This window comes from Protopterus annectens, chromosome 6.part1 (assembly GCF_019279795.1).
Source record: "Protopterus annectens isolate FY-2018-M chromosome 6.part1, PAN1.0, whole genome shotgun sequence".
Taxonomy (NCBI): domain Eukaryota; kingdom Metazoa; phylum Chordata; order Ceratodontiformes; family Protopteridae; genus Protopterus; species Protopterus annectens.
The window spans coordinates 273,999,646-274,026,007 of NC_056738.1; the positions used below are offsets into that span (position 1 = coordinate 273,999,646).

General features: G+C 39.4%; 1 protein-coding gene across 3 annotated transcripts in view; it reads right to left on the reverse strand.

Moving 5' to 3' along the window:
- Positions 1–10,433: 10,433 nt before the first annotated feature.
- Positions 10,434–26,362, reverse strand: part of FAM126B (family with sequence similarity 126 member B) — a 1,024,500-nt gene continuing 1,008,571 nt past the window's right edge. For all 3 annotated transcript variants that reach the window (XM_044075704.1, XM_044075703.1, XM_044075705.1), the window contains one exon: positions 10,434–25,451. In XM_044075704.1, coding sequence (XP_043931639.1) covers positions 24,865–25,451 — 587 coding nt within the window. In that variant the 3' untranslated portion in view covers positions 10,434–24,864. The remainder of the gene's footprint in view (positions 25,452–26,362) is intronic.

Genomic DNA, 26,362 nt, shown 5'->3' on the forward strand with positions numbered 1-26,362 from the left:
AAGCCAGATAGTGACTGTTTAAACTGAGCAGATGACAACAGGGTCCAGCCAACCACAACCACCACCAAGCAGTTCTAGCTATGACATCTGATGACTATACAATATTATTCCACCTCCAAGTGTATCTCTCAATCCACAGAGATTGAAAATATGAATAAAAGCCCTTGGAACTTAGGTGCATCCTGCTAAAATCTGGACATCTCATTACCCTTAAATTTGAATACCAAACAGTGCATAACCATTCCCACTTCCAGTAGGAATGTGAATACTACTTATAAATACACATTCAAAAAACCGACAAAATGATGGAAAAAGATAAGCACAATATTAAAGAGACAGTGCAAAACCTATACACTTTAGTGAACTGTATTGCAAAATTCCACCATACAAGGTCATTTATTTTTTGCTTCAGAATAAGGAGATGCAAGAGGTATGCCCTCTTTCTTTATTGTTGCCACTAGTATGTTGGACATATAGTCTATTACCAAAAATAGGGACATCCTGTGTAGGGGTAAATCAGGCCTAAAACTTGGAATGTTCCACTCTCCACCAAAAAAAAAAATCCCAAAGCTAGAGGAAATTGTCCAAAGTTTTCTGGTTGATCACTGCCAAAGTTATTGTAAAAAAAAAAAAAAAAACAGTAATAACATGCTCCATAGTCCACAGAAACAATATACCACACAGGTTAAATTATTCCAATTAAGTTGCTCCACACAAGCCAGATAAATACTGTCAAAATATATCAGGTTAATCACTGCCAGCATAATTTAAAAAAAAAAAAAAAACAGTAGTAACACTTATCATACAGCGCCATTATTCTCATCAAATATCCACATAAAACCACGAAGCCAAAAAGTATTGCCAAAACTATCTGTCCAATCACTACCAGTGTTATCTCACAAATAGCAACATTCACCGGCATTCATCAAGCTTTGTACCATCATGTCCCCAAGGATATCAAAATGCCTATCAATTTAAGTCTAAATAAAATAAACAAATCCCCTCAGGTGGCTTCATGCCTACATTTGAACATAGTGAGGTCTTTACTCCTGTGACCTCACAATGTTTAAACTTGGCGTGACATGAATGCCAAGTTATCTTGATTAGAGCACTGCCCAGGCCCCCCTACAACACTCATCGTGCTGTAGACATTTTTATTTTTGTAGTAAGGACACTATTTTTAAGAGTAAAGAAATATTGCTGTAAAAAAGAAAGAAATGGAGAAAAAGTGTCCCTACTAGAATGGTGCCCTAGAGGTTTGTCTAGTTCACCTATGCATAAGGCAGGTCTTGCCAGCAGCTCATTCAGTACTGCCTGTTCACAACAAGCTATTAATTAAACAAGAAGGCAGGATTTTGCATCTAAACATCAAATCTCTACATCTAACAGCATAGTCCGAAAATATCATGTTTTTACTGACTGATTTGTCTTCAGAGCTATTAAAAATCTTGAAAGACCACAACGGCTACTTGCTAGAAAATCACATTATGTATGGTCAGATTTTCTTTTTGATGCAAAGATCAAGATACAGTTACAACGTCAAGTTCTAGAAAAACTCTATCCGGGAAAGTATGCATGCCTAACAGCTTGATAGCCTGTGACATACTGTATTTATGAAATAGAACCACTCTTTCTTATTGTGAGTTCTTATGCCCCAAATTCTGGTTTGTATCTGTACGTTTTTTCTAATTTAGATAAAATATCATGTTGTGAAATCACTGATTTCTTACAATGCCTCAGTAAATACTACTATTTCATTTTCTCTAGAGTAATATGATTTATTTCACGTGAGATGCTAAAAAGTTTTTTTTTATGCTGCAATTAAATCGTCTTAGTATACAATGCAGATGAAAAGCATGTTTTTGTTAGGTATTCATAGTTGTAGATTTCAGACTCTCAGTCACACTCTTGTTTGGGTGTTAAAAATTGCCAGGAAGTTCAACAGCTCTGCTCATTCATCTGTGGCTAACGACAGTTACTAAACCAAATTAGTATGACAGATGACACAGATAAAAGCAACACTCCACTGGCCAGAAAATACAGCACTTATCAACTAATTTATGTAGTGCTGCAGTACAACTCTGTCCCTGGTTTTTACATGATTACCTCTCCAAATTGTTTGGAAAAAAAAGAGTTTTACTTTATACCCATGCATTTTATAACACTTCACTGACTTCAACAAAACACATTCTTAGGATGTAAAATTGTGCGTGGTGACTAATATATAGCAAAAACTATAAAAAGATGCATCATGCAAGTTGATAATTCCTTTCTAAAACAACGTAAGTCTTGAAAAGGAAAAGAATACAAAAAAACAGTGGGCCTTAATACTGTTGGGCAGGGAAAAAGCAGGGATGGAGGAACTCACAGACACCAAAGTATTCTCAACACTGAACTACATCTAGGTGATATTACAGGAAGCAAAAACATATCTGAGATAAGGTTAGCTACCTTGGAGGGTGGAATCTTACCTTCGGTCTCAGATTATTTAGTGCCTTACTACCTTATATAATGCAGGCCTGGACTTTGCCTCTACTAACTAAAGTAAGTTTGTCATCTCTTCCAGTAAACCTGTGCTTTTTCTATGCTCTAAAACACTTCTTGAAGATCCTGGCTCATTCGTGCAGACAGATGGACTCCTGACAGCAATTCATGTCAATGGAGTTCATAGCCCGGTACTGAAAGAGCCAGGCAGAGCAGGGAGAAGAGAAGGGAATTGTCCCACTAACCTCCCCTAGGGTGGGAAGGATTATACATGCCTGCAGGCATCCAGAGTAGGTACAAGTTCCTTGATGGAGACTGGAGGATCCACCACTTGTGCTTTGGAATGAGGGGCCGAAGAGTTTAGAGAGAGAACACCTCTTGTGGAAGTGGGGGGTGTCAGACCATGGAATGTCCCTCCTCAGTACTTAAGAGTACATGCAGGGGATATGGCCATAAAGCAGAACAATTTCACACTATCCCTGATGGCTTTCTAAATGATAGCCCCCCCCCCCCCCTCAGTTGTTGACCTTCACTCCAGTGATGGGGAGTGAATGATGGCTGGGAGGAGGGTAACAAACCAGGAGGTAGTAAAAACTGAGAAAAAAACCCCCAGCTTTATGGGCATTCTATACTTCAGATCTTCAGAACATCCTACATGTTCTACATGAGGTTGAATTTTATGACTAGAAAACTACATATGCAACCTGGCATGTGGAATTAATATTATGCAGGATGCCATGTAACCCAGGGCTTGCAGGATTTTCCTTGCAGTGAGCTGAGTTTGAGTTGTTAATGCCATGAAATAGACTGGTAGTTGCTTTTGTTTTTCCTCTGTGAGAAAAGCCATCTGAGTTGTTGTATCCAGTTCTGCACCCAAAAATGTTATCCTTTGGGATGGTACTAGCCTTGACTTTTGAATGTTGACTGTGTATCCCAAGGCTTGAAACAGTTGTATGACATTGGCCAAATCTTTTGTTAATTTTGTCTTGTTGTCAGCTTGGATTAGGCAGTCGTCCAGGTACGGGTAAATTTGAATTCCCTGGAGCCTGCAATGAGCAATTACTGATGCCAGGCATTTCGTGAATACTCTGGGCGCAGTAGATAAGCCAAAGGGCAATGCTGAGAATTGATAATGCTCTGATCCTGCAAGAAATCTGGGGTGTCTTCTGCAATCTGGTCGTATAGGGACGTGCAGGTATGCCTCCTTGAGATCTGGTCACCAGCCAAGACTCCTTGCCCAACATGGGAAGAAGGTGCTGGGGGGGCAGCATTTTTGATTTTTGGAACAATGAGGTATGTGTTCAGTGCGGACAAGTCGAGAATAGGTCTCCATTGATTTTCTTTTCTTGGTACAAGGAATAGTCTGGAGTAAAATCCTTGGCCTTGTTCCATAGATGGTACCTTTTCTATTGCTCTCATCCTTAGTAAGTTGATGATTTGTTTTAGAGCCTCTGTTTTGGCTTGGCCGAAGGTTTGGCATTCCTCTCTTTTTTGGTAGAGAGTGGAAGTGAAACCTGTAGCCCTTGTCTATTGTTTGTAAAGTCCATTTGTCTCCTGTAATGCAATGCCAGTTGTCTGAAAATAAGGCTAGTTTTCCGCCCAAGGGTGCTTCCAGTTGTTCCCTGGTAGGCGGAATCAGAGCTAAGTCATTGTGTCTGTCCAGTGGAAGTGGATGTAGTCATAGCTGTGGCAGCACTTCTCTGGTTGGCAGGTTGCCACTGACTACCCCTGTAGGCACTCCTAGACTGACCTCTACCTCTTGTGCGTCTATTTCTGCCTCTCTGTGCTTTGGAGGTGTCTGGAAAGGACCAATTCTTCGAAGGCCAATTTCTGCTAAACCTCGGTGGTTGGACCTGCAAAAAATCCTTGACTGTTTGGACAGATTTTGCTTTTTCTTCCACTTTCTTTAGAACCTCCTGTGCAGGGGAGCCAAACAAACTTTGTTTCTCCATAGGAGCATCTAGGAGTTTTGATTTAACATGGTCTGGTAAGGATTGCTCTTTTAACCAGGCATGCCTTCGAATCACTGCTCCAGTCATAGCTGATCTAAAGGAAGTCTCCAGTGCATCATAGCCACATTTTAAAAAATGATTACTGACCTGCTGAGAATTATGTACCAAATCCTGAAGGGACTTACGGTCTATAGGTTCAGGAGAGGACAGTTTTTTATTTAGCTGGTCTAACAAAAATTCCTGGTACTGAATCATGTGAAATTGACAGTTTAAGGCCCTGGCCGAAAGAGTAGCAGATGTATAAACCTTTTTACCCCATCTCTCTAATGCTCTAGATTCCCTTTCAGAGGGAAGAGGGTTTTTGGCAGAGGCAGCTGCAACACCTTTAGGACCCTGAGAAATGGTTTTGGGGTCTGCAACATGAGCCTTATACAAGTGGTAGTGAGTGTCCGGGACCCTGTAATATCTGTCAGGTTTGGCAGGGGCCGGAGAGAATCAATCAGGAGCAGTACTGGCATCATTATATGCATCATCAACAACCGGTAGTACAGGAGGTATGGCTAAAGGCCTATGCTGTGGTAAATGTAAAAAGGTCCTTAGCCTTTTCCTTGAAGCTGAAAAATCCTGGCCCTGCCATTGGAAGTGTTCCCTCATAGAGTGTAGGGTTTCCCCAAAAGAAAATTCTTCAGGAGGGGAAGCAGAAGGAATGGAGTCTTCTGCATCAGAATCCTCATGAGGTGAATATGGGCCTTCCTGATGATCAGAAATATCTGAGCCATCGGAGGAATAATCTGTAGAGACAGGTTCAGGTGGTTCAGTCCTAGGCCTCTTATCTGGAGGAGGTTGAGAGGCCCTGTCTGGGTGAGGTTGGGATCCCCTGATCAAAGAAATAAGATCCTCAGCCAGGCTGAGAATCTGGGAACTAGAGGTAGGCCTGTGAGAGGGGGCTTTTGTAGTCAAGGTCTTAGAAATTTTGGCTGCTTTAGCCCTGAAAAAGGCCTTGATAGACATAGAAGCAGGGGGTCTAGCAGCCCCACGTGTAGGAGTAAAGATGTCAAAGGGGATAGTGTCTGACAAATCCTGGGGGCCTGTTTTGGCAGTAGTAATTTCTGTAGCCAATTCAGCCATGGCCTGTGTGGCCTCTGTTATCGGTGGCATGCTTTCGGCCGAAGGGAGAACCGAGGACTCGGTTTCAGACGAAACCGAGACACTCGTGGTTGGCCTAACCGTGGTTTCAGCCAAAACTGCGGGCTGCGAGTGTCGGTCCTTTTCCTTGCGCTTTTTAGCTAATTGTGTAGTTGGAGTCTCCGACGGCATTTTATATGCAAAAGCGGGACCAAAAAACTCTTCGGCAAACTCCGACCGACGTCTAAGCGTCTGTCGGTTGAAGGAAGCACAGGCTAGACAAGCTGATACGTCGTGGTCTGGGCCTAAACAAGGAAGGCAATAAGAGTGGAAATCCTTATGAGGTATTTGTTTCCCACAAGTTAAACAATTATTTACTTTGTCTGACATCGGCTGAGGCAAGAAAGAGTCCCCAACGGGGTACTTAGCTTTTTTAGAAGTCTTCGGTAGTCGAAATTCTCTGTTTCTGACCGACCGGCACTTGCGAACAGCTTCTGCTTCGGGCACTGCGCGGCAAGAAAGACTGAGGAAAATGGCGTCGGCTGATGCCTTTATACCCCAGCAGCTGTGACGTCGGGTGAAGTGCGACATCAGCCAAGGCCAGACCCAGACTTTGGAATCCGGCCGACCGAAGGGCTGCCTGAGGCAGGACAACCCATATGTTAGGACTGCAGATGCATCCTTGAAGGACATATGCCTATATCAATTTAAGTCTAAATAAAACAACTCCCCTCAGGTGGCTTCATGCCTACATTTGAACATAGTGAGGTCTTTACTCCTGTGACCTCACAATGTTTAAACTTGGCGTGACATGAATGCCAAGTTATCTTGATTAGAGCACTGCCCAGGCCCCCCTACAACATTCATCGTGCTGTAGACATTTTTATTTTTGTAGTAAGGACACTATTTTTAAGAGTAAAGAAATACTGCTGTAAAAAAAGAAAGAAATGGAGAAAAAGTGTCCCTACTAGAATGGTGCCCTAGAGGTTTGTCTAGTTCACCTATGCATAAGGCAAGCCTTGCCAGCAGCTCATTCAGTACTTCTGCTTGTTCACAACAAGCTATTAATTAAACAAGAAGGCAGGATTTTGCATCTAAACATCAAATCTCTACATCTAACAGCATAGTCCGAAAAGATCATGTTTTTACTGACTGATTTGTCTTCAGAGCTATTAAAAATCTTGAAAGACCACAACGGCTACTTGCTAGAAAATCATATTATGTATGGTCAGATTTTCTTTTTGATGCAAAGATCAAGATACAGTTACAACGTCAAGTTCTAGAAAAACTCTATCCAGGAAAGTATGCATGCCTAACAGCTTGATAGCCTGTGACATACTGTATTTATGAAATAGAACCACTCTTTCTTATTGTGAGTTCTTATGCCCCAAATTCTGGTTTGTATCTGTACGTTTTTTCTAATTTAGATAAAATATCATGTTGTGAAATCACTGATTTCTTACAATGCCTCAGTAAATACTACTATTTAATTTACTCTAGAGTAATATGATTTATTTCACATGAGATGCTAAAAAGTTTTTTTTATGCTGCAATTAAATCGTCTTAGTATACAATGCAGATGAAAAGCATGTTTTTGTTAGGTATTCATAGTTGTAGATTTCAGACTCTCAGTCACACTCTTCTTTGGGTGTTAAAAATTGCCAGGAAGTTCAACAGCTCTGCTCATTCATCTGTGGCTAACGGCAGTTACTACACCAAATTAGTATGACAGATGACACAGATAAAAGCAACACTCCACTGGCCAGAAAATACAACACTTATCAACTAATTTATGTAGTTCTGCAGTACAACTCTGTCCCTGGTTTTTATATGATTACCTCTCCAAATTGTTTGGAAAAAAAAGAGTTTTACTTTATACCCATGCATTTTATAACACTTCACTGACTTCAACAAAACACATTCTTAGGATGTAAAATTGTGCATGGTGACTAATATATAGCAAAAACTATAAAAAGATGCATCATGAAGTTGTTAATTCCTTTCTAAAACAACATAAGTCTTGAAAAGGAAAAGAATACAAAAAACTGTGCAGGGAAAAAGCAGGGATGGAGGAACTCACAGACACCAAAGTATTCTCAACACTTAACTACATCTAGGTAATATTACAGGAAGCAAAAACATATCTGAGATAAGGTTAGCTACCTTGGAGGGTGGAATCTTACCTTCGGTCTCAGATTATTTAGTGCCTTACTACCTTATATAATGCAGGCCTGGACTTTGCCTCTACTAACTAAAGTAAGTTTGTCATCTCTTCCAGTAAACCTGTGCTTTTTCTATGCTCTAAAACACTTCTTGAAGATCCTGGCTCATTCGTGCAGACAGATGGACTCCTGACAGCAATTCATGTCAATGGAGTTCATAGCCCGGTACTGAAAGAGCCAGGCGAGCAGGGAGAAGAGAAGGGAATTGTCCCACTAACCTCCCCTAGGGTGGGAAGGGTTATACATGCCTGCAGGCATCCAGAGTAGGTACAAGTTCCTTGATGGAGACTGGAGGATCCACCACTTGTGCTTTGGAATGAGGGGCAGAAGAGTTTCGAGAGAGAACACCTCTTGTGGAAGTGGGGGGTGTCAGACCATGGAATGTCCCTCCTCAGTACTTAAGAGTACATGCAGGGGATATGGCCATAAAGCAGAACAATTTCACACTATCCCTGATGGCTTTCTAAATGATAGCCCCCCCCCCCTCAGTTGGTGACCTTCACTCCAGTGATGGGGAGTGAATGATGGCTGGGAGGAGGGTAACAAACCAGGAGGTAGTAAAAACTGAGAAAAAAAACCCCAGCTTTATGGGCGTTCTATATTTCATATCTTCAGAACATCCTACATGTTCTACATGAGGTTGAATTTTATGACTAGAAAACTACATAAACCTCTTTAGAACTTATTAATTCAGTGTATTTCAAATGCCACTTCTGAAAAAACATTATTCTTGGCAGGAGTTACTTCAACCAGTATAATTTCTGAACTGCAGGCCTTAATGTATAAAGTACATGCAGCTGAGAATAAATCCTTCATTTATACCCTAAAATTGTTTAAGTCATTGAATCAATGTATCTATTTTCACATTTGTGGCAGCCACAAGTCCCATACCCTGACAGGGCACAACAGGGGCACAATAGCAGACTGGTGGAGCACAACGAGGACCTATTGGATCAAATATTCTTATATAACTGGTAGTCTGGGGACCACAAAGCCCCCATACGCTCTGGGGGGGTCTATATATTCTGTGTTGCATGATATGGCTTACTAATGAAAGAAAATTCTGTTTTACACGGTTAGTTCAGGATGACCATTTCATGTTCTCTGATGTCCCTAGTTGCTGTTTATGGGATCAGATGCAGACCCCAGTGCCAAATTTAGGTTGCCTCTGTATCATGATTCCTGGATGTATATCAGTAGTCGTTCTTCAGCAGAGTGTTTCACTCATTGCTGCATACTTACAGACCCATGGTACCATCAAGGGTACCAATGACAGCATTAATGTCCTACAGCCAAGGGTATGTGCCGTAGTGTGGTGTCACCTATGTTGCCAGTCTTTTGTCCTAAACAGGACAGCAAAAGGTTATATGGAAGTGCAACAGCCAACTCAGATTCTACCAAGAATTAAGTCACTAGAACAATCTGATTAGGTATTTTATTAAAGAAAAACAGGGGTGCACACACAAAACAGACCCTTTCTAAATGTTTGTCTATTTTTTCATTAAAGCAAATGCGCACATGTTGGGCTCAGTCCACAAGGTTAGGAAGAAAAACTATAGCCTTCCTCAGAAATATTGCTGTCCAAAGGTCTTGGACATCTATTCACATATTTTCTAAGTGCTGCAACCTGGTTGTTTAGGCCACAGGACTAGCAGAATTTATTTTAGTAGTGCTCCAGGATACACTACAGACCATCCAACATTTATGGGAGCTGAGGGTACACTGCCTGGTGATGTCCCACTCATTCCATAAATTCCTGCAGCAGTGATCCTTACGACGAATATTGCAGAGACATGTGGCTGTTCTCACCACAACCACAGATGCTTCAGTAAGATCATCATTTCTGTAGGCAGACTCCCACCCTTCAATTCCACAGATCCGAACATTATGGGTCAAGAGAAGTCTGTATACTGTTAGTTCTGTACTAGTTTAAAAATTTAGTAGTGTGTTTTGTTATATTAAAAGGTTAACCAATAATATATAAGAGAACTTCATTACCCTCCTTATTCTTTGTAGCTGGAAGTACAGGGTATTGTTTTGGCAAAATCATACCAGTTACTTATACTACTTGTGTGTACACTGATGGCCTGGGACTGATGCCTGTCTCAGTCTACATAACATAGTACCGCTCATGAATTAGGGTTCAGACACCTAAAATGCCATCCCTGAAAAAAAGATACACTACTTTGAAACCCATTTTCAGAAAAGATGAATAGCTGTCAATTAGTTTATGATCACCCACCAAAGTGGGGAAAAAGCATTCCAATTACCTGGGACCTTGCAATTAACATAAAGAAGAAGAAAGTTGAAACCAAAATCAACCATAAAAATATATAAAAAAATAGGAGCACGGATAAAAAGCACAATAGCATACTGTCACTTAACTACAACTAGCACAGTCAAATAGTGCCATAACCCACCCACCGTAATCCAAACTAAAACTGTTGTATGCAACACACTTGAGTATAAAAATTAAGACATTTACAAAGTTGCTCAACACGTTTGATGTGCATAATTAAGATGGTTGCTTAATTTCTTCTGAAATCTTCGATGAAGAGGCAGTCAATGTGAAACCTGTTCTGAAACAATAACAGTGATAAATTTGATTGTTTGTAACCTAATTAAAAATGAAGTCTGCACTCATTACCCATACAGAAACAGCACAATATTTATTCAACAGTTCACAATGAATATTCTCTCTCTGCATTGCAGACTGATTAGTGATATTGTACATTCTATTTACAATGATTTAAAATATTTTGTTCAACTCTGACAGATATTTACAATGTCAACGATAACTAAGTTTCACATTTCTTTAACAGCTGACATCATAGACCAGACCTGTAATATGGAAAATGGTACACATGCACTAACAAAGTGATATTCAATATGTAGATGAGAATACCACCTGTAAAACATTTAAAAGTTCCATAATGACCCCAGAGTTTAAAGCATAATTTACAGTGATTCTGTTTTCCAATTACTTGCAACAACAGTTTTACAAGTATTGCATCCAGTGATTATTGTGCAGTCTCATAATGACAAACTCATTTTCTTGATTTACTTATAACTACATTTCAATTTTATCAGAGTAAGACTGCAATTAGTCAAAAGAACAATTACACTTTCTATGTTCTGCAACAAACAGAAAAGCATATACTACAGACATGAACTGTACATAACAGTGCCTACTGGTAAAAGTACTCAAACTCTCATGTTTTACTGCAAAATAAAATATGTCTTTAGCTCAACTCTTGGCCAGTTTTCACAATTTTTGTCATAGCTCATACTCATATTTCCAAATTACATTGCAAGATTCCACAATGAAAATTAACAAAGAGCAAGTGAATTGTGACCTTAAACAATGTAGTTCTGAGTTAAGAGGTCTAATAACTGTTGCAAACTTTGGAGACAGCTGTACACAGTGGGACTTCAAACAAGTTAACATTTGCTTCTTAAAATGTTTTACTAGTGTCACTGGTGTGAACTAAAATGCTGCAACAGTCAGACTTTGCCTATGAGCAGAGAAGTATTCAAACATAGTTTATACTGCAGAAGCACATTTGCCAATTACCCTGAGTGTGACTTCATTGATTGGATGGGGTAGGGTGAGCGATAAACACAATCCCAACCAAGACATCAAGACATGTTTTAATTTGCATATGTGCTATCACGTTGATTATCTTATTAACTACTTTCTGAGATAATATAATGTAATATAGCTTACTCTGTTTTAGCAGCTTCCAGTTATGCACAATTCAAAGTTCAGAATAAGTGCATTTCATTTAATTCTACCTCAGAATAAATACATTCATTTATCTACAGGTACATGTAGATTTAAGACCACATGTCATCAGGAAACCTTTTTTCTTTTATTTTTATAAGAAAAACCCTGCTGCATATACCTGAATATAGACAACAAAACAACATACAGCAATAATCAAACTGGCCTTCAATAAAAAGCAGAACTGTCAACACATACTGTACACAAAAATGATTATTGGGACTTCATGTGAAACACGTGCTATATATATTTTTTTACTTAATTACTGGGTATTTAAAATGCCATTTACAAACATTTGTTTATGCCAAACAAGTATTTCAGTATACTTTTGAACACAGCTCTTAAAGTTGTGAATGGCAGTTGTCAAAATGGTATCTTAATGGATATTGCAATAGTTTTCTTTTGGTTCAAGGCTTTCCTATGCCACCCCCCTCCCAAATAAAAAATGAACAAAGCACAAATACTACAAACACAGCAGTAATCTCAGAAGCAGCATACAGTTTTCTGAATGTCACTACACAAAGTGAAAATAATTTGTGAATGCAGAAAAAAATATTTATATTAACTGTACAAATATGGTATACACAAATAATATACAATGACCTGAGCTTTGTCTATATTAAGGACAGTGCCTTTTATATTGCACAGCTCTGAGTGGCTTATGCAAATCCTGCAGCATAAAAACAGCAAAAATAAGAACCAATTAAACCTTCAGTTTACCCATTTTTAAAAATAAAATGCATCAGGAACAGCAATGTTTCTTGTGGTAATTGTGCAGCATCATTCGGAGAGCAGAAGACTGAGTTGTAACTCCAACAAACATTGCTTAAGCCACTCAAGCTTTAGACCCTACTGTGGCCATCATAAAATGGAGATAAACCTCTGAAAGGAAGATAACACATTTGTCTACATCTAAAGTTCTCTAATGTTCAGAAAGATAAATATTTTTTTTTACACTAGCCATGGTCCTCATTTCTCTTACCTCCTACACCACATTTTTAAATATGAAGTGAAGACAGAATTTTTCTCACACATCTGTTTACAGTTTATTTTCGTGAAAGTACAATAGGTTGGAAATGACTCGCAACAGGGTCACCCTGAATTTAGAATGACTGGTCTGTTATTTTTCACTGCCATCTGTGCAATGATATTAGAACACTCATTAGCATTAGGCACCCACAGGGATCTACACCTGAAAATGCTTCAGGAAAACAAAGCAGCAACTTCCTAGTGACTTTTCAAAGATAAAGCACAAAAAATGCTACCTTGTTCATCTAGTGGGTATACCGAGCACTACATAATTTGATTAAAAATGCTCACATGCCTAATTCACTGCGGTCCCACCAAGCATTGGGGGAGGGGTCATTATCAGGCACATTAATGACTGCTGACAATATGCAGTAATAAAGAAAATATTTTTCTCCAAGAACAGTTGTTATCATACACTTCTGAAATTGGAAAATGATTTTTTATTCCTAGTGCTCAGTTTCACTTTATCAGTGCTTGAAGACCTAAAGCAATACCCTCTTATCAGTCATCCTTATCTTGTTACGCTTATTTAGTCAGCTCTAAAAATAACTGTTTATTCATATTAAGTTTTATTCAGAGGAATTAACTTGTATTGTTTACAATTTAATTTGATGTACATAGTATGTTTTGATTTACATTTTAAAATTACCTCCAAAAAAGTACTACATAACTCCCCATATTTGAAAATAATAAAAATGCATTATTTATCAACGGTTAAATTATGGCTTTATCCTCAAGGATCTGTGAATTGGCCACCAGCAATCTAGCAAAAGTAAAAGTGCTGTTCCAGTACAGAAACAAAAGCTTTTACTTGGGGTGTAGTGATTTCAATGTAGACCTGTGCATCAACTCAGTTTAGAAGACACATCTATCTTACTGTTTTTGTAGGAGTGCAGTTAGGGCTGCAAAGAGACCATGCAGAACTATTTCTAATTCAACAAAGTGACTAAGAGTAAAGTTTTATAGTGGTTAGATATGCCCTGTGATCTCTGCTTAAAAAAAAAAAATTCAAAGTGAATTCTATTTGGGGCACCTAACTACATGGTTTCCTCTTTGATGGTGGGGAAATGTTGAAAAGAACAATGGTTGTCTGGGGAAACTGGAAAGGAGTTTCAAGCAGTATCAACACAGCATTTCTTCTGTGGTCATACCTATCATAATACATATGTGTGGGTGCAGAGTATTCCATCGATGGGGGAGCTGGTGCAGCTGACTGAAAATCAGCTGTTCGAAAAGTGCAAGCTTTTTAAGGTAGAGATTGTAATACAGTGGGGATTGTTTAATATGCCCTTTCTCCACTGTAGTGTGATCTTGGAGTTGGTTCTTTGTGGATCAATTGGTTTTGTGTTCGATGAGTGTCATTCGCTGATTTCCAGATCGATTTTTGCTGTCAATCAAAAATTTGGTTCCCCTATGTGTGTGTGTGTGTGTGTGTGTGTGTGTATGTGCATGCGTGCATATATATGGCATTCACTCCATCAGATAGGGTGTTGATCAACAGAGTGAACAACTGCAAAATGTTGTTTATGGTTCCATTCACTGATACTTTAAAAATTTTGAATGAGTGAACATCGAATGATTGCAGGTAAGGTAAGTGGGGGTTTAGGAAAGTAATGCAGAAATCTTCGGATATTCTGAAGGTCTTGACATTGGGAGTAGGAGTATTTGTGCAAGTCTAGGCTGGTTAGGGTTAAATGAAGGCACAGTTTTAAGTGCAAAATGTGTGTGTGTGTGTGGGGGGGGGGGTGCATGCTCGCACCCATGTACAGCCAAGCTGTCTAGAATAATGGTAGTTTTTTTGAAAAGGGATTTTGAAAGGTAAGGTGCATAGTTATGGTTAAGCAGCTATTATCAAGGTGGAGCAACAGGGGTGAAGCACACTAACTTTTGATACTGGAAGATCAGGAGACTGTGGGTTCTACTCCATCAACAACTAGGATTAATTTTCCAGTATTGACACTGCAATGCAACTAGGGCCAGATGCTGTACTTCTGAGATGACTTTTTTCAGAAGAACCATTAAACTGAAGTTCTGGTTGCCTGAGCCTGTGGCCACTCATGTTGATGTAAGACATCCAATGTTATCACAGAAAAAATAGAAGAACCTAAGGTTACCCGGCCAATATTTATAAAAAAACAAAGTCACATTTTGTCTGGCAATTAATGCAGAAGATTAAAGACCAGAGCTGTTAATCTGCTACTTGTTGTCTACCATTTTATTCCCTCAACCTCCATTTGCCTACAGCATTATTCTATCCATGTCACTAAACTGGACACTACACTGCACTGTGGCAAATGGAAAACTGAGATTGGTTCATCAATGGTGTCCTGAACCTGATGATTGGTAAGTACCTATGAAGAGAATTGCAGCTCTTGATTTATCTTGTTTACTTTCTATGGAGTAATTTAAGTTGCTTAGTTATTTATTTGTTGACTGGCAGATGAGCTAGTTCTAGGACCACTTTTTAGCCATGGCCTGTGCTTAGCACCTGTAAAATACAGCATGAACGCAACCCTAACAAAGAGGATTATGACTGGGTCACCAATAATAACCTTCTTATTATGTATGTGAAACATGGATGCTAAGAAATTCTCCTTGAGAGCAAAGCTTGAGAGGTGAATCTTGCCATCCATGTCAAGAACACATAACTAAAGGTTATGATCAGAGACCCGATCATAATTCTTTGTAGTGCAAAGAGCTTTTTATATGTACTGCTAGTTGCAGAAAAAAAAAGAAGCCAAGTGTTTTACTGGCTTTCAAAGCCATAATGCGCTTAGTGTGTGCTGTCAGAAAGACAGGGCAACACAGACTGCTATGTTTATACTCACCTTGCTATTACATTCAGCTGTCCAGAAATTCATAAGAAAATCTTGACTTTCACCTCATATGTTCAATCAGTTCCTCATAAAACCTGTTTTAGACAAATTACAAAGGACTGAATTCAACAAAATGATGCTAAACAGTTGAGTTCCAGACTTTTTATCCTTCAAAAAATGCAGGCAAACACTGCCTGTCATTCTAACTACTTTCTAAGTTTACAAAAGGAAGTCAGAACACATTACCAGTATGGACAGCAGGCAGAAACAACTCTGTTTTTTATTCTGCCACTGTCTTTGCTGGTCAGTACTGGGAGACTTGACTGCCTAGCATGAGACCCTACTTTAACAAGTTAAGCAGGGGTGCTTAGCAATAGGCATGGTTGGGTCTTGCTCTATAGTAGCACTTAACTGATTTGTCTTTTTCTGTATTTTGGAGCATAATCACCATGCCCCATTCACTATAAACAATTTAGGGTCTGTACAGACAGAAACATGCATAATCAGATTTGAAATGACAGCAAATTAAATGATGGAATGACAAATGATGAAGGATGTTCTTTGATGAAACTGACATTTAATGAGATGTTATCTACACTGAGACCACTGGTTTGTGATAATCACAGAATTTATTCATTTAGTTAATTTACTTACTTGCTATTTGTTTATGGAGTCAGTGGACTGGTTTGTTGATCATTTTCATAGATTCATAAATTGTTACTAGACTAATGACCCTGGGGGGACCTTTCTAAGCCTAGCCACATTTTCCCAAAAGAATAATGATGCCCTATATCCAAGCAGGACATTGAGGGCCAGGCATTTATAATCTATCTCTGTCATAATGGACATGGGTGCCAGACCCTGGGTAAATCTCATATTTCCTATCCACTGGGCTAGGTTGCGCTTAAACTTGGTAAAAGACCAACTCTGCTTCACATGAATGGGAAGCCTGCTCCATAGGAGGGCAGTCTCTGGATCATCTCTGTCTCTCCGGCATGTTCTGTTTAAAATGAATTAATAGTTTAAATATAGGGAAACTGCTATTACAATGAGAACACTTAGTAGCTTTTGATTCCTCCAAACATCTGGGATAACAGTTACCATATTTTTGGCTGGTGGAAGTACACTGTATGACAGCACACAAATGGCAGCTCCAAGAATGAATGATCAAAGGAGTTACTGCCTGCTAACATCTATGAATGCAGCTAGATTATTAAGTCTAATCTCACTATATGTGGACTTTGAAAAGTAGGCTGCTAGTTATTTATGTGAAGTGGATTTACAGTAGCAGACTTACGTCAATGGATGGAAGGTAAAAAGCCAGAGAACCATAAAAATCTCCCATACAGGATACAAACTGAAGAATCAATGTACGAATGCACTGCTCAAACTAGGTCTATGGTTAATCATCAAACAGCATGTTCATCGAACGGCTGTTGGCTGAATACTAATTGTCGAAACCTCTATTAATTTAATTAATTTCAACAATTACTATTCGGCAAACAGCTATTCGATGAATGTGCTGTTTGATGATTAAACACAGACCCATTCAGACCACTACTTGTGTAAAGGACAATGAGTTGTGGGGTTTGGCTCAACACTACAAGAATAGACAATGGAGCATCACAGACTGGGCCACATTTCACACAATAGAGACTTGCAATGGCAGAGGCTAGTAGTCAGTCTTGGGGGTTTATATTACAAGATCGAATGTTTAGGTGATCGAACACCTAAACATCGAACTTGTAATATTGAAAGCAAAAAATGGAGAATCGGCCAATTTAAAGCATGGAAAGATTTCCCTTGGCTGTTCGCCGGATTTTGCCGTTTTGTCTACTTGTACAGCTATCTCGGAGTTGGTATATTTAGTTAGGGGGGGTGTGGTGGGTGAAGCCCCCCCACTTACTTGGTTTGGGTGTAAAGTTATTTTTTTCATTTTAGTGACCAAAGGACAGCTTTCCATGGGAAGTTCAACGTTTTTAGGTTCAATATTACAAGTTCGATGTTTAGGTGTTCAATCACCTAAACATTCGATCTTGTAATATAGACCCAGTCTTGGTGCTCTGAGTCAAAGGGACAAATAGCAATGTCCAGCATCAAAGATATTGTACATATGCAGCAATTCTCCTTTTCTATGATTTTCTCCTCAGACTCATCATTCTCCTTAGTACAATTTACCTGGTGTTCCTCATGAAATAGATCAGCAAAAGGGGGGTCCTAATGATCACTTTGTTCACCCTCTCCCCAAACACAGACACTCTACAGCTTATTTGCTCCTGGCATGAGTATTAGGCAAACTAAGAGTGAGACTGCCATAACAGTGGATAGATGGAGTTTTGTTTTTTTTCTTATCTCTACCAATACCACTGTCCATGCATGCAGCATGCAATGAGCTTAGTGCTGTATGTGCCCACTTCTGGGAGCATGTAATCAAATGGCCCTACCCCTCCTTCTAAGTGGCACCTCGGCTTGACCACCATTCTCTACTGGTGACTCTACCAATGACAGTCAGGCCAGGCATATCCCCAAACTCATTCACACCCCCTCCCCAGATGAGTGGGCTCCACCCTTTCATTCCTCCATTAATCCCATCCAGCCCCTCCAGTGTCACGGCTGCTACTTAAACCTAGGACACCTAGGTCTCAGTCAGGGCTCCATTCCTCTATGCCACACAGCCAGATCAAAAAGGGGAGCATTTTATAGAATCTCTTCCTTTAGAAAAAAAAACTGGTGATACAGTTTTGTATGTGCTTTTCCTGGTCAGCTACTTAAATGAATGCAGGTACAGCACAATCAGGTGTCCACAATCTTGGCCCAAAAAGATAAAGATTTCCTGTATTACAATATAATTATGTCTGGTATATTTTACTTCCAGCATTAATTGTAAATAAAGACCATATCAAAACATAAAGAAAACTTATCAAAGCAGCTAAAGAAGTGATAACATGCAGCTGAGTTTTACCAATGAAAACAGTAAGGAAAACCAAGGGAAGAAGGAAGGGAACAGCTAACTAGCTGATTGCTGAGACATTTCTGCATGAGTAGTCTTAGCACAGCCAGTAGTAATCTGTAGCGTAATACTTGCTAAAACCCCAAGCACTATTTCTCAGAGTTTTATCTACTGCAACCCCAAGCATTACAACTCATAGTATTACCCTGCTGTGACCACATGCACTACTTCTGAACATAGTACCTGTTACAACCCTAAACATTACTCCCATAGCCGGCCTTAGGCATAGGCCAACTAAGCGGCCGCCTAGGGCACCGCTTTAGTAGGGGCACTTTTCAAGTATTTATTTGGTGTAGGTAGACCAGGATGGGGGCACTGGCTGGTGTGGTGGGGGTGCCGTGATGCCCTTTTGCCTAGGGCACCAGTTGACCTAAGGCCGCTCCTGATTACTCCTCAAAGTATTACCTGCTGCATCTCCAAGTACTGCTCCTCAAATTATTACTTGCTGAAACCACAAGCATTATTCAAAGTATTACCTGCTACAATCCCAAGCACTACTTCTCAATGAATTACCTGCTACAACCACAAGTATTACTCCCCAAAGTATTACCTCCTAGCCTACAACTCCAAGCATTACTCCTCAAAGTATTATCTGCTACAACCACAAGTATTACTCAAGTATTATCTGTTGCAACCCCAAGCATTACACTTCAGAGTATTAACTGCTACAACCCCAAGAATTACTCCACAAAGTATTAGCTACTTCATCCTCAAGTATTACTCACTTATTACTCGCTACAACCCCAAGCATTACTCAAAGTACTACCTGCTATAACCACAAGCAATACTTCTCAACATATTACCTGCTACAACCCCAAACATTACTCCTCAAATTATTACCTGTTGCAAAAGCTTCACAGAAAATAATTTAGCTGACCTATGTGAAGTCACAGCAATTTTATTTTTCAAAGGGGCAAAGATTTTAAAAAGTTTCAAAATTAAGTACTATTCTGTTAGATAATCTAACATATATGTAAAAATGGACATTGCTAAAATTACCTACAAAATGAGTGCACTAATAAGAATTCACTAGTTAACCTAGGTAAAGTTTGTTTTTAAAATAGAATATTTCGATATTCAGAACATTAATAATGTCTAGTCTTCATACACAGTGTTATGTATGTATGCATGTACGTATGAATTCTATTCAAAGTCTACTCTGCTTTCCATTTTTGGGATTAAAACTTGATTCTTGTTATGTGTGTTATGCTGCTCCTTCATGCCAGTGTCATGACATGGAACATAGATGAAATTTTGCAGCACTACAGTGAATTATACATCAGTTCTTCACAGAAAATGACAGCAGACGTATGCTCAGTGTTTATCAGCCCCAGTATAGCATTTTATCAAACCAAATTCCTTAGCAGTATTTCATTTTGATAAATAATTACTGCCTTTCTTAGTGGTTGATATAAAAATTTTAAGTCAGAAGACTGTGCTTTGTCTTTTAAAAACAATCACGCTTAAGTCAGAGGGTGTATGAACACTGCAGACAGTAGGTTTAATCCCCTCACCCCATTATCCTTTGGATCCACCAGTTTATGACAAGATATGAGAATGTCAACTAATACAGTTATCTGCTAAATAAGAAGCATCCTTCACTGACCACCCTGAATTAGGGAACTAGTCAAAGGTATTGCTTATTGAGCTAGGTAACTGCCATAGCTGACTAAAGTATCTTCTGAAGTTTTCTGAGTTACTGTGCTTCCTATGGCCTTAGCCACTTCGCAAAAGTTGTGCCCTGAAGTGAAATGGCAATTTCCCCTTCACTGATTGGCCAACTGGCTTTTTTGATTTCATAAATCTGATGGAGATTGACAAACTCCTGCTCTCCCTTTCTGAGATCCACAGTAATCTCCTAACCTACTTGCCAAACATGTCAGCACCAGTGAAGAAGAGATAAGCAAGTCCCAAAGCATATCAAGTAAAAACAGACATGCACAGTCATAGCTCCTCAACACCACCACAGACTCTACTGAATTAATTTGTGCATCTGCTATGCCAAACATGGACCTTAAGAACAGTTAACATGTCTCCAAACAATTATTTAGATTCTGAAGCAATTAAGCTTCCTCAATTTTAAACTGCACTGTTTTATTGTCCCTGTACAACAGAAAATTTGCAGAATGGCTGAGGCATGCAGCACATATCATCTTAGTCCACAGATCCAGAAATTCTGTGTCTTAGGTACTGTGTGCTGAATAGATGTGTATTCACTGACAGTCACAAGCTGCAGTGCTGACCGCTGAAGTGACCACTGCTTGGTGGTGCAAAAAGGTGCATGCTCTTTCGAAGAAAATTACAGATGGTCTACCCTGTAACCTTTTCTCTTGTAATTTCTTGTGGATCTTCCAGACCTGCGTCGGTCTTCACTAACTCACAGACAAGTGCAAGAGCAAAATATTACAGACAGGTTGTGACTAGACCAGGTAAGCCAAGGAGACATTATTTTATCTTTCCTCAGCAACAAATTTATCATGTAATAACACAAGCAAGCCCATCTTTACTCCAAGTCCTCAAAAGAAGAGCCCTGGGGATATGCAACAAATGGATTAGGATACAATGGAGAAGGGAATCTTGGTGGTGGATGGTGATACCTTTTTCCTTATATTGTTTCTGTTTCTTCTGCTGAAAACTAAAACTGCTCAACTTAAGCACATCCCCAAAAGATGTACCAGAGATATGGAAAGCTATCATTATCTCACTTCATAAAGGATGCAGATCCTAGAAACATACACCCATCAGCCTAACAAGCCTAATTTGCAAAGCCATAAAATGTATTACATCTGATTTCATAAGCTCCAATATAAAAAATCTTACTGCTTTAGACCAGCAACAATAGGATTTTGTAAAAAAAGAAATCATGTCTAACTTAATTTAGTAAACGTCTATGAGATATTTAACTGAAGCTGTAGACAGCAGTCATACAGTATACCAAGATGGACTGGTTGAACATACTTTCCAACTTTTTTGAATGAACTTTTCATGAGCCAATATCTTGTGCCCGTAATAAATTTGTTTTGAAGTGGTTGGACTTGTCTGGTTTCTCCTATTGCTTTGCAATGTCTGACACTGATATTTTTTCATCCAGTGGTGGTACACTACATGATCTTATTTGGTTTGTGTTTTTTGTTAAGTTATTTCTTAGCTGCACAGTCACATGCTCAGTATTTGGTTATTAAACTCAGGGGTTACACATCCAGTGGACTGCCAACACTTATCCCCTCCTGGGGAATGTTTCTAGAAGGATCTACATGAATCAACCCTGTCACAACTGCCAGCATACTACTCTTTGGAGGAAAGGTCACCTACAGGTGAATAAGTGGGGAAGAAGGATTAGAACCCCACCGTACTCTGGAGACATACAGATTTTCTACTTTTTGTGATTCTTTCCTGACAACTATAAGCAGTCCTAGAACTTTTTTTTGTACGCACAAGCTGCAGAGTGGATTCCCCTTCTTTCTCCCAATGGGCTCATCCATTCTTCTTTCTGAGCAAGGGGCAGGCCAATTTGTTCATTGTCAGGGTGAGAGCCTTACAGACCACGTGGTACCATGTTAGGGTGACAGCCTGATCAGCCCATTCACTCCAGGTGTTTAACAGCAAGCCAGTTTGCAGATCAAGGATCCCATCCCCATCTAATGCCTACCCCGTAGGTGTCTGGAACTTCCACAATCACTGCTTGCACAGGGTGCACACACTTGACTATACATGCCATCCTGCACCAATGTGGTACACTGCTGTACTAGAATGTCCATTCTCCTGTTCATGTGCTTCCAAATGATACAGCCAATACTTGGTTGTTTGACTTTTTTTTAAATAATAGAAGCAGATATCAGGGCAGCTTTCCAGCCTAATGCAGTGCATGCAGAAACATGTTTGTTCTGCAGTGCTACTTACTGCCACAAAAATGTTTGTGAAAAAGTGCCTCTAACACAGTAAACAAAACAAAAAAGTGATCCTACAGCTAAAAAAAAAAATCCAAACACAGTTTCAAGGTGACTCTAGAAGTTGGAATAGCCTAATAATTAACATACTGGTTAGCCAACCCTCTGCTTATGAGCATGCTTTTGATGACCTTGCTGAAAAGGACAGCTGCGGAACAAAGGCATACCATCCTATGAAGGCGACTGTTAATGAAGTTGCCTGGTGAGCACCTGGCATAGGAGGATGTGAATACAAACTGTAACACTGTTGTCTGAGAAAGTCTACAAGAAGTTCTGATCGTTACAGCTTGGATGATACTAAAATGCCCAGTAACATGGCTTGATTGGTTCTGTAACAATACTTGAGTTGCAACTGATCCACAAAGTCACAATCATGGACATGGGAAGGATTCTAGAATTCTACACAAAATCACTGAAAATGATCCAGAGACCATCACCTAAATGCAAGAAGATTTGGACTGATTCTGGATTCTTGTTGAAATTGCAAGGACTGAAACTGCAGTCCTCAGAGCTGTGAGAGCACATATGTGAAACTGCAATGCAAATACGCTGACTGAGGCTGTGCTACCATGCAGGATTCCCCTCACTGCAAGGAACAGAAGCAATCACAGAGACAGAGTCTACAAGTATCAGGGGAGTATGGGGAGCACAGTTCCCTATACTGGGGTATGGGATGTGCATGAAGCCCCCTGCAAAATGCTTTAATGGCATTATAGTTAGATTTGAGATTTTCTGTAACTCGATGCTTTCCATCCATTAATTTTTGTAGATACAGGATTATCAATTATGGTCTTTTACTTTTAACAGGGAGACCTGCAGTAGCAAAAGCATAATTATCCAATTATACACTGTGTGCTCAGTAACACCTTCTTGAATCTAAACTACTCAGTACACAGGCGGGTCCAGCAAAAATGCACACTTCCACTTATAGTAGTTAGCCAAATACAAGCAAGTCCGATGAATTCACAACACCATTCACATCCTATACTAGAACTGAAAAAAACATCCTATGAATTAATAAAGTGTTTATCTCCAAATAAGGATGTCAATGGTGCTGTGAATAGAGAAGGGTCCAAGCTACAATATCTAGGGTCTCAAAACCAGGGGCTGCTCATTACTACCACACAAGCTGAATAGTTCCGCGATTCTGATTGTCTTGACAAAATTTACAAGCAGGTGCCTTCTACATTTTACTCCTCTTTCAGGAAGGAAATTTGACTGAGCTACGTCAGAACAACAAAGTATTCCAGGGTTTAAAATACTTACCTATGCTTAAATAATTACACTGTAGTCCTTGAGCACATGCCCACCTACAAAATGAACCCTTCCCATAGAGGCCCATTACAGATATTGTTTTATCATGCTAGATTACAACAAATACCTGTTGCTCCACGAGAGAAACATTTCTGCTGAAAGACTTGTATACTTGGGTTCATTAATCAATGGTCACATTAGATGGCAGATATCTGGGACATACCTGATACCAAAATGGTTTTGAGGGTGAAATGTTGACTCAAAAGAACAGGAAAAGTGAGATACAGTTATAAGTATGCCACCTAGGTAAAAATCAGCAATATTTACTAGTAAACTGAACATCTGAAAAGAACTGAATGCTGTTGTCCTGCAAGATACGAGGTTCTAACTCATAGCAAACTGGCAATGCAAATCTGGTTTGTACTTGACATATTTGGGTGGGGGGATGCATGAATTGTGGCTGCTGAAGGCTGAGGTCTACATAAGTTATTGGTGGTATTCATGTCAGCAACACTATGTAAAGTCACCTACTGAATCCTAGCACCTTTGGCTTAAACCAGATAATGAAAAATCAGAAATGACGAATACCTAGAATATGGTAAAAGCATTCACTTCTACTGTAAAAATGTGCAACAAATGATCAATATAATTAAAAACAGTGTAAACTGTAAAACAAGCAGCAGGTTTCTTTTCTATGGTAGAAAGGTCAGCAACCAGAATCTGATAAAACTCTGAACTGACAGAAAACCTGAGAGGACTTCTGAAGAATTTTCTGGTTAAAGCAGCTGGATAACAAAGTAGAAATCCTCAACGTCCAGGTCATAAATCACTGTAGCGGAGAACAGTTGGAAACTTTCATTCTGGGAAGCAAAAAACAGGTATCCCGTAATGACAATTTTCTTATAATCTGCATGAACTTGATTTTGTACATCCTACAGTGTCTATCTGAAACATTTTAAAAACTCCTTAAAAAAAAAATTGACATGAGTCTGATTGGCCTAAAATGGATTGCACATCACCCAAAAAGGAAGGCATGAGAAGACAACAGTGTTTCTCTCCTATTTAACTATATACATCTTTTTGTTTCTTATTGCTGTTTCAGTACAAAATATATTAACATCAAGATTAAGTTAGGCTTGATCGCAGCAATTACTTCCACACCAGGTGATATAATTTCTTCATAAATATCTATGGAATGTACTGTTTGGTAAAAGGGGACAGAATGAAGACATTATCTGACTCTACACTTGGGATATCAGCTGCATATTGAAGCTAGGTGATCTGGATTGCTTGGTCAGAGGTGCTCCTGGACATAAAAGGTCCTTTCCCTCCCCAGTGCGGCCCATTCTATCTTCCTGCAGACTGATGGTTGAAAACCGATTGGCATTACTCGCCACAAGGTTACAGGCACCTTCTGTGCTTTTACTGCCATTCATGTAGTCAAAGGATTTGCTGGAGGAAGCACTGGCTGTTCGTACCAGGTTCTGTGCACCAGCTTTGGACAGCATCTGGCTAGGTGGCAAACTAAGGTGCTTTTTCATGGGTGTTAGCTCAATGCCTTCTGCACTGGGGTTAGGCGGCTGCAGGAGCTGCTTGCTGAGGAGAGCAGGTTCACTGTAGGTATCAGGTGGGCTCTCACTGAGCCTGCCACTGGATGACTGTTCTTTGCTTAGACGCATACCAACTCCTTTTCTAAAGCTGCCTTTTTGTGATAAGAATGAAGGTTTGGTCCCGGTAGGTTGACTGCTGCTGGAAGCACCTGAAGAAAAGCCCTCATCTGCATCATTAAGGTTGAAAGATTCCTCCCCTCCACTCATGCCATCAGCATCTGGAAAACAGAAACATTAGGAATAAATATGCAGAAACTTATTCCTCATTCATGATTATCATAACACTTTTGAATCAAACATACACTGCCACATATATGGAACAGGACACCAATACTCTTGTGGCCCGTAACTGGCTGAAATTTATGCAACTCAAAAACAATGCGTCAGCAAGCCATGTTAGTGCCAGATAATATTTCACCAACACTTAAGAGCAAGAGTGAAACTGGACTAGCCGACCTGCTGTTAGTTTGAAATAGCTTTATATAACTCCATTTCTCCAAGACTCTATGGGTTTGTCCACAGCATGAAAGAACACTGCATAAACCATTTCAGACATCTTCCTGAGCCCTAAAGTTCTGTTCTGGCATTTTATTTAATTCTTCACTTACACTGCAAAATGTCTCAGTTTAACTTACTGTTGAACCCAAAACTCTTTAAACTGATTCCTCACACAAATATTTCAGTTTGATTGTAGCTGAATTATACAGTTAGAAAGCCATGTGCCAGACTTGGCTTGCTTGTACATGTTGCTGTAATACTAAACTACAAAACATGTAATGTAAACAGAATATTGACAAAATTTTCTTCATAAAAGCTATTTAGTTTTAGAAACATGCACAATGTGGGTGGGATATAACAGTAATGTGTCTACAACTTAACATTACTCTTAATTTATAAACAAATTTGTGAATACTCATCTTAAGGACATGCATTTATTTTAAGCTTTATTAATACAAATTATTTAAATGATGGGAATAAGCTTAACAATTTCTCCCCCCTAGAAAATCTCCTGACTCCAAAACATCACTGCACTGCCCTATCTCATTTCTATTTCCAAAAAGCCATTTTATACATATGATCATTTTAAAGTACATCTAGGATATTTTTAATCTTCTGCTGTTGACACCAC